Below are 15498 nucleotides of genomic sequence, written 5' to 3' on the forward strand. Positions count from 1 at the left end.
TATATATATATATATATATATATTCAAAAGAAATTATTTCTTAGAAAGAAAGATTAACTTTTACTTAGCCATCTTTATAAGATATTGTGGGAAAGTTCCAAAGGGAAGAAGAAAGTAATTTAGTTCGAAATTAGGAAGATGGAGGGAAAGCTTTTTATTCAAAAACTGATCTCTCTTAAAAATATACCCCTTTCAATTTATACTTAATTATTTTTTTTAAATGCTCAAAGTATACACAGTTTTCCATGAAGAAGTTGCTTTGTAGCAGAAAAAAAAAAAGAAAAGCAAAAAAAAACTGAGTTGAATTGAATACTAATGAATTTATCTTTATAATAAGATTGCATTTTTTGTCATGTAACTATATCGTGGAGATATTCAGATGTACACGTGAATTGTCACGTAAATCGTATTCTTCAATGATTATTCTTGACGAATAATACGCAATCAATCGTCACCTCGAAACCTAGAAGAATTCAATTTGACATTGGGCCAATGCTATATTTATTCAGGTATCGGTTTAAAATAAGATCAGATAAATTGATGAATTTCTTCCGATGCTAGGCACTGACCTACATTTTGCTCAATGAATTATATGATACCTGTTTTACAGAACCAAAATAAAATTTTGTGTTTTAAGGAAAAGAGAATGTTAGAGGATTATTCATAAAAGGTTTTGTTAATATCAGTATGTTCAAGTGAAGTTACTTGAGATCATTCTTGTCAGTAATAACAACCCTCAACTCGAATGATTACTGATGAAAATTATGTAGCTTCAAGACAACATTCCATGACTATACAAGGTGTCCCTGGACTTCCTCTTTTCCTCTCGGGAATGTATAGATGGGGTCAAAATATCACCAGTACTTCATATAACTTTTTTTCCTAAAATCCTTCGTTACCAAGTAACGGGCCCTCGAAGTTACAAAATGAAAAATGTTTTTCTTTGATAACTTTTCAAGTGAATATTTAAAATCATCCAAATTTTATTTTTTCCGATGTGCGTTTTTTCAGCTAAATTTAGATTCGTGTTAAAGAATTTCTCCCATAAAATTATAATTATCAGTGAAACTCCTCAACAGTTTAGCTGTGAAGAAGAATTTGAAATATTCGAATGTTGAGTTTCATGAGATTCAGATAACTGATCAACACGAAACGTGATTATTTCACACGTATTATGTACATACAAAATATGGAATGAATTCGATATTTCATAGTAGAGTAGCTTGTTAGTTTAAAAACACCACGAATCTACAGAACTTGATATTTCTTTTGAAAAAATATCTGCTATCACAATTGTGACTTAAACTTCCATATAGGTACTGTACTTTTTGTTTACGACTTCATTTTAGCATACTTTGTATTATTCCTGTTATAAATGTTGTTGAATTAACGTTATCATTATTATTTCTGCTTTGATAATTATTCATTTCAAATAATGGTGGACGAGCGGGTTTGATGTCGTCGAGTAGAACTACATTTTTATCAAGACTCGTTGCTCCGATCGACTTTCCACATGAGTACTTTTATTCATAAAATTGTCCAAGTAACCTTATTTTGTTGAAAAATATTGAAAAATATCTGTCATTTCAAAGTTTTGGGGTGTGGACCATCGGGGGTAGTCCGTTCCTGACTTTGTAGCAAAACAACTGACTCCTGCATGAAAGCTCATCGACGGAATTCATTTGTTTAGTCAATTACCAAAATTTGGATGATTTTGAATATTCACTTGAAAAGTTATCAAAGAAAAACATTTTTCATTTTGTAACTTCGAGGGCCCGTAACTTGGTTACGAAGACTTTTAGGAAAAAAAGTTATATGAAGTACTGGTGATATTTTGACCCCATCTATACATTCCCGAGAGGAAAAGAGGAAGTCCAGGGACACCCTGTATAGTCTTTTTGTAATGATTTCAAAGATTAGGTTAGGTTAGGTTAGGTCCAGAGTGAGTGGGTCTATTCGCCCCTCCACCGCAACACGCAAGGGTTCCCAGAGGAGCAGGCACAAAGTATGTGCTCTGCTGTTTCATCATTTTCCAAACAGAGGCGATACACACTGTCTTCGGACAGTCCGAGTCTCTACATATGATGATTCAAATGACAGTGACCTGTAAGAAGGCCTGTTAGACATCGTAGTTCATCCCTCCTGTAGTCCAACAACTGTTTGGTATCAAGCTTCAAAAGGTGAATAAACGTCTTTGAGTGAGCAAATCCTGAAAGATTCTGCATGAAGTCCATACATATTGTTGCCATCCAGGTGTTCAATCTTTGTGTGGCAAAGCCTAAAGCGATCCCAATGACAGGTTCTGGTCCGATGAAGCTGCTTGCAGCACCCTCATTTGCAAGGGAGTAAGCAGCTCCATTGCATTTCAGGCCTGTTTGGCCAGGAATCCAGACCAGAGAAAATCTGTTAAGTCTTCCTATCGAGGAGAGTCGTTTTTGGCAATTTGCTACCAATTTAGACATTGCTCGGTAGGAGCCAAGAGCTTCCAACGCCGCTTCACCGTCTGAGAATATTTTTATTGACTTGTTTATGAGGTTGGATTCTTCCAATCGATCCGCACACAATACAATAGCGTAAATTTCCGCTTGAAATATAGTTGCATAGGTTCCTAGGTAGGTTGATATATCTGTCCTGGGTCTGCGACTGAAAACACCTGCATTAGAAGCGGAAAGTGTTTTTGATCCATGTGTGAACCAACAACTATCTGCTCCTAATATTTCCTTCTCACGGAGGATCCAGTCCTCTCTACTCGGAAACAGTACTTTATAGGCACTTCGTAGTTGACAGTTTGAGGCATAAAGTCAGAGGTCATTTCCAGAATGATGTGGCTTCCAGTGTCAACCAACAGTTTGTTGCACTCTGCATTGAATTGATTTTTGCAACTGGCAATGTGCACAAATGTATATGCAGTCCATCTAGCCTCCCTCTCCAGAAAAATGTGGAGAGGAGGTAGATCTAGAAGGATCTCCATGGCCGCTGACGGTACTGATGGCACCACTGATGTCCAGACAAGCTTTTCTCTGTGACCCAGAGAGCTTCGCCTGGGCCGTTTTCTGTAAAGCCTTCGACCACTTGGCAATGGCACCATAAGTGATTGGTCTGACAATCATCACATAAATCCAATGGATTTATCTGGGACCTAAACCCCAAGTTTTACCAGAAATCCTTCGACATGTGCATAGGAACAGTCTGGCTTTGTATAAAACTTTTTCCAAGTGAGCGTTCCAGGTGAGTTTTTATCAAGGACAATGCCAAGATATTTCACCTCTGTTGCAAATGGAACGTCCTCACCATTGAGGGAAAGTGGCGTTAGATCGTCCAACTTTCTCCTCCTGGTGAAGGGAATTATCACAGTTTTGCTAGGGTTGACAGACATCTGCTTCCTCAGGCACCAACTGTGAACAACGTCTAAAGTGTTTTGGAGAATATTACACGCTACCCTTCACGACGTGGACCTTGTCAAGATGACTAGATCATCTGCATCTGTCGAGGGCATCAAGCAGACTATCCATCAGGAGCGACTACAGAATGGCAGATAGTACCCTGGATTATTTCCTATGGGGCCACCTGAAGTCATTAGTTTATACTACTCTAGTAGAAGATGTGCAAGATTCGAGAAATCGGGTAATTGCTGGGTGTAACAACATCAGAAACGATTCTGGTGTTTTTGAAAGAGTTAGGAAGTCGGTGAGATGAAGATTGGATTCTTGCATCCGAGCGGGGGGTAGTAATTTTCAACAGTACTTGTAGATTAGGAAACATTGACATGTAATTTTTGGTATTAAATTGTTATTGTCGAAATTCTTTTTCGCTCCGTATCTTCGAAACAAAGCGCCCTATCAAAAATTATCAAGGGACAAAATATCCTTAAAATAGTCCAGGAAATAGTCCTTTGAATTTTTGCTGCATGATTAATAAACACCCTGTATACATTATTTTTTTAAACTAATTTTTCAACTAGTGATTAGTTATATAATTTTTTAAACTTGAATGTTGAGGTGCACGTTTCTTTATAACGAGAATGATGATCTCTGAAACGTTTTTATTGACATTTGTTGAATTCGAACTCTCATTAAATATCGCAAGAGATTCATTGGCATCCAGAAGGTAAATGTGAAATAAAATGGAAACAATCTTTTGAGTATCTCAGTTGTTAGGACCGACCGAAAACCCCCGAATTTGTACTTTTGAAGAGACTATGCTGGCCAATTTTCATTTGTTAAAGTGATATCGATGAATTAGAAGCCGATCAATAATTTGCTGAAATGTAAGCATGCTTCTTTTGTTTGTGAATGTTTTTAAATAATTCCCACGCATATGAATGAACTTTATTGTTTCCATTAGAAAACATAATACAAAACATCTTATTGCGATAAAATTATTTTAGAAAAAAATTGGGAACCCCAATGCGTATCTGGCGTCTTAGGTAAATCTTCCTAATGTTTCACGAGTTCGTTTGTTTGTTTATGTTAGCGTAATAATAGTGTTGAAACGTTGAAGTAAAAGGGGGCGTACGAACCAGTAAATCAAGATGTAAAAGATATATGTGTATTCACGGAGTGTGAACACTGTTTGATTATGGACCACCAAGAACTTCGCTTGTGGCTAACTCATAACACTCAAAACGTAATTTAGGTTCAGTAGGCCAGGTGCAGAAATGATGTTTCATGATTACCGTTTCCGAAAGTATCTTTGATTATTGATCATGATTAAATATCAAATAAATCGTGATGTATTCTGCCTTTTTTAATATTGATGTAAATTGCCATTAACCTGAATTTTCTGAAGTAAACTCTCAGAGCAGGTTTAATTATCAAAACTTCTTAGTTCACGAATATCTTGTCTATTCTCATGGATGTAAAGAGTGTGTACACGTTTATATCTATCTGATGGTGCTCTTTTTTTAACTTTCGAATATTTGCATAACTATTCATCATTGGTGAGTAGGAACCAGACATTATTCGGCATTTTCCATCAGCCATACAGGGTCTTTCAACAGGGACTTCCGAACTTTGACAATTGATAACGGCCATCTTGTTGAAGATTCATCTTTCAAACCAGTATGGACAGATATAGCTTTCAACAACACGTGTAAATAATAAACTTGTTCTATCAAAATAGGTGTTCTGTTCGAGCAACGTACCGAGCGCTTCGCCCATTTTACGGTCGCCATAATCATCCTACCGAAAGGACTATTCACAATGTGGTAGATGAATTTGAGTCCACTGGTTCAGTAAATGATCGACCAAAACCCGTACGTTGACGAACCGCAAGATCTAACAAAAATATCACCGCTGTCTGTGAGAGTGTGCTGGAGAATCCGAGTCGGTCGATTTCGCATCGCTCACAAGAATTCGGTTTTTCGCAGATCACTACTTGACGAATTTTGCGTTGTTACTTGGGCCTGCACATGAACAGTAAGTTCATCGAAAAATCATCTTGAGCGATGTGACCCATCTCTGTATGGATTGATACGTGAACAAACAAAATTGTCGAATTTGGGACCAATTCAATTCACATGAGATTCAAGATCGTCCAATGGTTCAGATACGTTGACAATGGACTGTACATATCACAAAACAATGGAATAAGAATAGATCAAATAACAAAAGAAATTAACGAAATTAATCAAAAACTATTTTTCAGCATTGAGAAAGAGAACAACTCAAAACTTAAATATCTGGACATAACGATCGGATATAACCACAACAAAACACAATTTCAAATGGCAATATACAGGAAACCCTACACAAACAAGCTCTACCATACCCGCAAGTTCAAATCATCCACCATCACAAAAAATTGCTGCATATAACGCATTCATATATAGAATGTTAAGGATACCACTCAGCAAGGAAGCCCGGAACAAAGAACGGAAAATCATATACCAAATAGCGAACGAAAACCGATACACCCAAAAGACAATAGATAAATTAGAAAACAGAATCAAACAAAAAATACAGAACAAGAATCAAGCCAACCCAACAGACAAAACAACACAACGATGGACAGCATTTACGTACGTAGGACATCAAACCAAAAAACTAACAAACATCTTCAAGCCATTGAACATCAACATCACATACAAGTCAAACACGAAAATGACACAAAAAATAAACAGCTATGAAAAAGAAGAAGACAAAAACCAAAACGGGATATTCAGTATTTTTTGTGTTATCTTCGTGTTCGGCTTGTATGTGATGTTGATGTTCAGTGGCTTGAAGATGTTTGTTAGTTTTTTGGTTTGGTGTCCTACGTACGTAAATGCTGTCCATCGTTGTGTTGTTTTGTCTGTTGGGGTGGCTTGATCCTTGTTCTGTATTTTTTGTTTGATTCTGTTTTCTAGTTTATCTATTGTCTTTTGGGGGTATCCGTTTTCGTTCGCTATTTGGTATATGACTTTCCGTTCTTTGTTTCGGGCTTCATTGCTGAGTGGTATCCTTAACATTCTATATATGAATAGGCAGCCATTTTGTGTGATGGTGGATGGTTTGAACTTGCGGGTATGGTGGAGCTTGTTTGTGTAGGTTTCCTGTATATTGCCATTTGAAATTGTGTTTTGTTGTGTTTATATCCTATGGTTATGTCCAGGCAGTTGAGTTTTGAGTTGTGTTCTTTCTCAATGCTGAAACATAGTTTTTGATTTATTTCGATAATTTTTTTTTATTTGTTCTATTCTTATTCCATTGTTTTGTGATATGTACAGTCCATCTTCAACGTATCTGAACCATTCTCCTTTTTCATCATATGTTTTTATTATCTGCAAACCATAGATAAGAAAATCTTAACAACTTAAAACTTAACTACCTGGACATAACCATAGAATATAGTCACAACAAAACACAATTTCAAATGGCAATATACAGGAAACGATAAAGTATTACTAAAGTACATTCAAAAATTTTCAATTTTACCATAAATATTTTGCATATGGGTTTAACGAGTAACTGGTTTGAAAATGTCTCCAGAGACATTATTTCCGTTGGATTTGTTTTGACTGTAATTCTTGATTTTTTTTATGTTGGTATTTCTTTTGAGAATTCTCCTTTGGGGTATGATACGTTCTTTACTCACTAGCAAAACAAAATAAGAATAAAAATAAAGTCTTCTCCTCAGCCAAAATAATTATTGAACCATATGCATTTGGATTGTTCAAACATGTTCACAGAAGTTTATTTAATGTAATAGAAAAACTTCCTAATATGAGAATGACAGAGCTTCATACTAGTTTCTTTTTTAAATTAAATCAATTTCAAATTCACAACTACCATTTACTCTCATAACAAACAGTCCAGTTTATATCAACCAAAAGCGTAAATTATAGAACTATCACATGTGCTATTCAACCTCTTCTCTCAACGATGGCGATTGTTATAAGATTGATGTAGTCTAGTTCTGAAAGAAGAATGAACGTATATCACTTTCATGTTACAGATTTAACGCAGTAGTTCAGTACGTTGGACACACCTGGGAACCCTGGAGTGGAACTCACAGGATGCAGGCTATAATTTCATTGGAAAATGTTTAACTATCGAATGGATTTCAACAACGAAAGTGGGTAATAAATTATTTCACACCTGGATAACCTAGCAAAATCTTGATGGATTGTACCTTCACGTACATTAATTAATTTTTGCATTGAACATATGTATGAAAAATATAAAATTGATGGATATTAATTGAAAGTGATGACTTATATCTATCAGATAAACATAACATCTTACTTCGTGAAGTGAATGAATGAAGATTAATAAGTTAGTTTGACAAAATATGAACACATGGCTGGTTCATGAACCTAACATATAGTTTTACCTCAATTTTAATTCAACTCAGTAGCTAATGCCACAGTATTTCCATTTCAATGGGGTGTTGAGCACCTACGAACTTTTTCGGGGGAGGAGGGGCTGAGCTTAAAAAATTTTATGAAGGTAGGTCAAAAAAATGAAAAACTCTAATGAGAATTGGAATATGAAAACTGAAGGATGAATATAACTCTGGATGCCAAACATGTGAGGAAAAAAATTCCAAATTGTTTCTTAGATGCCTAGTTTCGAATAAAATGTTGAAAAAAACTTGTTAAAATCTATTTTTTCGTTAACCAGCTGACACTATTCAGTTTAATTCACAAGATGAAACTAACACCAGCTCATTTTTACCTTTTTGAAAATATTATAAATGGTCTATCGATGTATTTCGACTCTCAACTATATAGCGTTCACTGGGACATAAAAGTCAGGTTAATTTTGGAACCCCAGTGGAATTGGAGGGTTTAGATATCAACACATTTCAGGTACTCTTTACTTTATTCATTCAAATCATGGTATACATAATACACACATATTGTATACACAATCCTAAGCAAATCTCATATTCGTGAACGATGGAAACAATCAAAAGTCTGTCCAATTCTCAAATCAGGAAACCCAGAGAATATTGAGAACTGTAGACCAATATATATTCTCTGTAACTTCGCGAAGGCCTTTGAGATATCTGTGTATGACCAAATAATGCCGCAAGTCAAACTCCTGATCTCTGCAAACTAGCATGGCTTTCCAGCAAATAAATCCACTGTTTCGAATCTCTGCAGTATCAAGCAGTTTTTGATAGAAGTAATGGACAGAAAAAGACAAGTTGACGTTATATACACAGAATTTGCAAAAGTTTTCGACATAATTAGTCACTCCATCTTACTAGAGAAAATAGCTCGAATGGGTTAAAATCTCTCACTAACTCAACTTATCAGCATACTTATCACCATCCGGTGTGCCACAAGGCTCCAATCTAGGACCCCTGCTTTTCCTCATCTTCATAAATGATCTCACCTCCGAGCTTTCTTGTGGCAACTTACTTTATGCAGACGAATTGAAGATCATTTCATCTATCACAAGTTTAGAGAGCTGCTCTTATCTTCAGTTTTAATTAGTTCTAATAAATAACTGGCGTTAAATCAAAAAATTGGCAATAAATGTTAGAAAGGGTGAAGTTTGCTCCTTTACACGTAATGCCAATATTATTGAGTATTTTTATTCTTTCGAGGATGAAATAGGGTGAGATTCGGGGTGAGATGGCTCGTCGGTACAGATGACTCACTTTAATAATTTCAGAAATGAGGCAACAGCGGCTAGTTCAGTACAACGAATCGTTATACATAGGTCACGTAGTTATTTCTTGTGTATTTTTTGTGAGTTTTACAAATAAATAGGTGAGTAAGATCAAAAATTATTTTTAATTGTTTATGAAAATTTGCATGGAGAAAAAAGTTTCTTAAAAATTAGGTTAAAATAAAACGTCTTTTATGGAGTTTTAGATACTAACCACTTTGCGTATAGGTTATGCATCATTTGTACAGCGTTGTCGTTGATATTTAATTTTCCTATGATTGTAAAAATAAATGAGTCATCTAACCCTGAATTTTGGGAATGATGACTCAAAAATTAGGGGTAATATGAATACCATTTTCTAATCAAATTTATTTATTTTTAGACATACCTACAAAGTATAACAGACAGCTAAAGTGCAATAGGGGTCAGTGGACCGAGGATCAGCTAAAAGCAGAAGGAAATGCAGTTTTAAATAAGGAAATGGGTGTTAATGAAGCTGCCAGGCACTTTGGTATCCCACAACCAACTTTACGAAGAAGAATTCGACGAGGAGATTTTAATAAACATGGTTTAGGACCTTCTTGTTCACTTGGGTATGAAAATGAAGTAAAAATTAAATTCCACATTTTGAAATTGAAAAAAGCTGGGTTTGCCCCAACAAGGCAGACTGTTAGAGAGATGGCTTTCAGATTAGCTGATTTCATGAAAATAAAACACCCATTTAATAAAGAAAAAGGTGTAGCTGGGTATGACTGGCTACACTCTTTTCTTCATAGAAATTCCGAATTAAGTATAAGAAAATCTGAAGGGGTGTCTTTAGCTAGATGCCAAGCCATGAATAAACAAGAAGTAAGAGATTATTTTGCCTTGGTAGAAAAAACTCTACTCGACAAAAACATATTAAACTCTCCAGCACAGATTTATAACATGGATGAGACTGGTTTGCAGCTCAATAACAAACCTGGATATGTTATTGCCAAAAAAGGTTCTAAAAATGTAGCGGCGCTTACATCTTCAGAAAAAGGTGAAACGGTAACTGTATTGTCTTGTTGTAATGCAGAAGGTGCGTTTCTCCCACCATGTTTGATTTTTAAGGGAAAAAATGAAAAGCAGGAGTTTGAAGATGGTATGCCTCCTGGATCAAAACTTTACATGAATGCAAAATCAGCGTACGTTAACACTGATATATTTTTAGATTGGTTAAAAACCCATTTTGTTCCACGGAAACCTCAAGGGCCCGTTGTACTTTTTTTAGATGGCCACTCCTGTCACTGCAATTCCGTTGAAATGCTAGAATATGCTGAAGCAAATGACATAACACTTCTTTACTTTCCGAGTCATACGACACAGTTCCTGCAGCCATTGGAAAGATCATTTTTTAAGTCCTTAAAATCTCATTACAATTCTGTCTGTAATACTTTTGGGAAAACTAATCCAACTAAGAAAATTAATCGGCTATCCTTTGGCAAATTATTTGATGATGCATGGTCAAAATCAGCAACTGTTGAAAATGGAAAAGGAGGTTTCAAAGCTTGTGGATTATATCCGTTCAATCCTAGTGCGATACCAGAGTATGCATTTTTAACTGAATGTGCATTTAGTCATAGTCAAGAAGAACATAGTGCACTGGACAAAAGAGTACTACCAAACCATTCATTGTCACCTCTTCCCTCCACGTCTGCTGAAGAAAAAAACATTACTCCTGGAACTCTTCTTGAACAAATTACACCTGTACCTTCAACAAGTAGCGCTGACCAGGTAAGGAAACGTGCTAAGCAGTGGAATTAACTAGTCCAGACCATATTGAAAAAAGACGAAAGAAAGGAGAAGAGAAAGCTACGAAGGAAGTTAAAAAAACAGTTAAGGCAGAAAAAAGAGCAAATAAGGAAAATAGTATAAAACTTATTAGGAAAGTTTATTTAGAAAATGCGAAGAAAAGATCATCACTATCAAGAAAACTAGTGGAAGCCTCATCTTCTGAGGATTCTGATACTAATATTTCTTTATCTGATCATTCAAGCGATGACATCAATGAAAATGATAACGCTGAATGTGCTGGATGTGGTGAACCTTATACAACTACAATGAAACAAGATGATTGGATTCAATGCGTACACTGTACCGCATGGTTTCATGGAGGTTGTTCCAAATATATCAACCTGTGCCATGGATGTGGAAAAGTGCTCTCGAAAACAAGAAATTAAAGTCAAATATGATTTTTGCATATACTAATAATCAAGAGTCATCTCACCCATAGTGTAAGGGTCATCTAACCCTTACATTACGGGTGAGATGACCTTATTTGAGTTTTTTTTAAATTAATATTTTGTCTAAAAGTGTATTCTTTTGTTGTTTTTTACCTTAATAGTAAATATGTTTTCTTTTGGACAATAAATGATCAAAATTTTTTAAACCCTGTAGTTATTTATATTGAAGTTATAAAAAAAAATCAAAAAGCGAGTCATCTCTCCCCGAACTACCCTACTCCTTCGCGAAAACGCTGTCAAAGATCTAGGGGTGACGTTCGACAGCAGGTTGATATTTGTTGGCCACACCAATACTGTCACGGCATCAGCTTGAAAAATGCTTGGCATTATTCTGCGCAACTGTAACTCATACAAACAATCTTATACCACCCATACGTATCAACCATTGTATTAATTTATAATTGCACATTTATATGCGTATGTGCGAATGATTTGTAAATATTTATTTTTAGATTTAGACAAGTCTGATACTAATTGGATTTTTTCATATTTCCGCAATTGTCAGACAGTATGTTTATTATTTATAAGTTTTATTGCATTGTATTTTCTCGAAACAAGTGTGAAAAACACTTATCAAGTACTCATGTAGTGAACCACATGTGTGCCAGATCCCGTTCCTACATGTGGTTCACTATTGGAATTTGGACGACCGGTATAATATCGGCCATCCACAATCGGTGTGTGTGCAGAAACCTACTGTATTTCAAAATTGACCTATACAGCGAATAAAACTTGAATAAACCTCTATATGATTGTATGAGGATTTGATATTGCACTCTTCTGAAAGTAGATAAATCAAATTGAAGAATAATTATATCGTTATGAAACTTTTTAAAGAATACAATTTCATGTAGCTAAACATTTTGTATTAACATAATTCAAGGGAAATAATATGTACCTACCTAATAACAGGAACTCTCATGTTTTGTTGTTAGTTACGAAAATACGAAGTTAAATGATTACCTGTAAAAGTTATTATTTCCTTTATATATTATATATTCAATAAAAAAAATCAAATATATAACGACAGTAACAAATTTGATTATGACAATATTATTAGGGTTTGATAGAATATTATTGTATTTGCCAATATATGTCAAACTTTTGACATATGGTATATAATCAAAATACCGTTCCTCTTTCTTGTTGTCTGTTAATCTAAAACATTTGCAAACTTTTGAAACACATATACATATTATAAGTTTAGGATGATTGCTCAGATAAGATTGAGATGAATGAATGACAGGGTAAACAACATTAAGATTTCAAATGAAATAACTCAAACGGTTACCACACAATAATAAATCATTGCATTACAAGTTATACTGCAAAAACCGTTGCATTTATCTGCAAGTTATGTTCCAAAAATAATCACTTCATAACTAATACTAATTAGAGTTTGTAACAGTGGTTGCCTGATAAATATATTACTGTTACACCAATGAGTAGTTGAAACTTAAAAAATGCAATTGAATATTTTGGCTGCGGACAGAAACACCCAAAAAATATCCTGGGCTGTGTGAAGTTCCGAGAAAACTTATGAAAGTGTTTCCCTCGATTTATTTGTCAAAAAAATGTAAGTGTCGTTCACAACACAACAAAAAAATATTTTTTGAATGTTTCCTACACTAAATTAGTCAATTTCTACTAATTTTGGGGTGATAAAAACGAAAATAACAATGAAAAATTTTTATTAGCTCTGGTTTTTGAGATACACAGTACTTAATCTTAAAGAGTAGTTATACTATACGTGAAAAGTGAAAGTACATAAAACAATATTGTTATGTTTCTTTTAGAATATTTTAAGTACAAATTTAATAAAAAAAAACATTATTCTTAGTGTTTTGACAAATAAAAGAAGTTTGTACCACCAAATTTCAATTAAGTCCATCCGATTCATTGTAAGATCGCTGTCGTTTAGCTTGTCTTTTATAAAACACTTCTGGAGCATCCCTACACACAGACCAGCAGTAGTCTGCAAGCATTGCTTCATTCCAACGGCCCTGATATCTCTGTTCCATTAAGGCAATGTCTTGATGGAATCTTTCTCCATGTTCGTCACTCACAGCTCCACAGTTTTGTGGGAAGAAATTAAGATGAGAGTGAAGAAAATGAATTTTTAAGGACATGTTGCATCCAAGTTGGTGGTAAGCTTGAAGAAGCTCTTTAACCAATGCTGTGAAGTTATCATCTCTTTTGTTACCTAAAAACCCATGTACAAACCCCTTAAAGGCTTCCCAGGCTCTTTTTTCATCTCCTGTTAAAATCATGTCAAAAGCAGGATCATTTACGATTTCACGGATTTGAGGCCCAATAAAGATGCCTTCCTTGACTTTAGCATCACTCAACCTGGGAAACTTTGCTCTCAAGTACTTAAAAGCTTGTCCTTCCTGGTCCATGGCCTTCACAAAGTTTTTCATTAGTCCCAACTTAATATGTAATGGGGGAAGGAGAACATCCTTAGGATCTACAAGAGGCTCGTAAACTACATTTTTCTCATTAGGGTTTAGGTCTCGTGTAGGCCAGTTCATTTTTTTATAGTGAGATTTTCTATCCCGACTGTCCCACAAAAAACAACAGTACTTGGTGAACCCTAATTGCATTCCTAGGAGTATAGCAATGACTTTCAGATCACCACAGATGTGCCACTTGTGTTGTTCATATTTGATTGATTGAAGGAGTGTTTTCATATTTATATACGTTTCCTTCATGTGAACTGCATGACCTATAGGAATAGAGGGTAGCTGATTTCCATTATGCAGAAGTACAGCTTTTAAGCTTAGTTTTGAAGAGTCTATAAACAGTCTCCAATCAGTCTCCATCAAACCATTAACATCAGAACAAACTACGAGGTTTTCTTTTTTCTCAAAAAAAGGAAGCAAATCTTTTTGACGCTGTCTGTACTGAGATATTTTCACATCATGTTTTAGAAGATTTCACTGTTGTAGTCTTGACCCTAACAGCTCAGCCTTTTCCTTAGACAAGCGAAGATCTCTTATAAGGTCACTCAACTCTGCTTGACTAATTCTGTGCGGATCACTAGACCTATCGCTTACCTCAAAATCAGGGTCATAGGATGTAGAAGGATGGGTTGCTCCTTCTAAACAGTCTTCATCACCTTCCTCTAAAATTTCATAGTTTTGGGGTGGAGAAGGGACTTGCAAATTGTCTGAGTGTGGTACAGGCCGAAGAGCAGATGGGAGATTAGGGTATTTAACCGTTCCTCTTTTCTTCATAGATGAACCTTGCTTAATGGGAGGAGTTAAGCAGAAATAACAGTCGTCTGTATGATTGGTAGGCTCACGCCAAACCATAGGTACTGCAAAAGCCATTGCCCGGTTTTTATTTTTCAGCCACTCTCGCAATATGACGGAACAAGAATTACAACATATATGAGGAGCCCATGATTTATCTTGGTCCCCAACTTTCACACCAAAATAATGTTCATAGGCTGTCTTAACGATAGGTGTCATTTTACGTTTCTGAGCCTTAAATGTTATTTCACCACATATATAGCAAAAGCTATCGACAGAATTCACACACTTTCGAGGCATTTCAGATCAGCACTTAAATTAATTTAAAAATCAACTTCACACGATAATTTCAATAGCAACCACGTGCGTACAATTGACAAACTCACATAGGTTATGTTTACTACTTAAGAACAGCTGATGAGAGGGGTGTTATGTAAACAAACATGTGTACCAACTGTTGGTGATGAAATATTTCATTTGTTGAAAACTCAATATACATATATATAATATAATGATACTATATCTTGAAAACCAAGAGCTAATATATAATTTTTATGGTCACTTTCGGTTTTAACACGTGGAAATACATTAAAATCATCTAATTTCAACCCCGAAACAAAAACTTTGTTGTGTTGTGGAATCAACAAAAAAAGAAGCAGATTGATCATCACATGGAGTACATTTATCCCTTTGAAACTATGATTATTTGTTTTAATTTTTGATTTGCATTCTTGCGGTTTGTTATTATTATTCGATTTCAATTCTACAAATAATCGTATTATTTCAATAAATAGACCACGAGCTGTGACGGACATTGCCATCATTAGATAATATTTTCACATTTTTTGACGAGTTTTGTCAGAATATGGTAGAAAT

The 15498-nt window shown here is 35.1% G+C and overlaps 2 protein-coding genes across 2 annotated transcripts in view; one reads left to right on the forward strand and one right to left on the reverse strand.

Moving 5' to 3' along the window:
- The window catches only part of LOC111502749 (uncharacterized), a 33286-nt gene extending 22397 nt beyond the window's left edge, over positions 1-10889 (forward strand). The window contains exon 2 of the mRNA XM_074180617.1: positions 7435-10889. Coding sequence (XP_074036718.1) covers positions 9582-10889 — 1308 coding nt within the window. The 5' untranslated portion in view covers positions 7435-9581. The remainder of the gene's footprint in view (positions 1-7434) is intronic.
- LOC111502748 (protein Wnt-4) overlaps positions 1-15498 on the reverse strand; it is a 218694-nt gene that overhangs the window by 95202 nt on the left and 107994 nt on the right. The window lies entirely within an intron of this gene.

The sequence above is a fragment of the Leptinotarsa decemlineata genome, unplaced genomic scaffold, assembly GCF_025532065.1.
Source record: "Leptinotarsa decemlineata unplaced genomic scaffold, Ldec_3_MD MMD2_tig00026299_RagTag_RagTag, whole genome shotgun sequence".
Taxonomy (NCBI): Eukaryota; Metazoa; Arthropoda; class Insecta; order Coleoptera; family Chrysomelidae; genus Leptinotarsa; species Leptinotarsa decemlineata.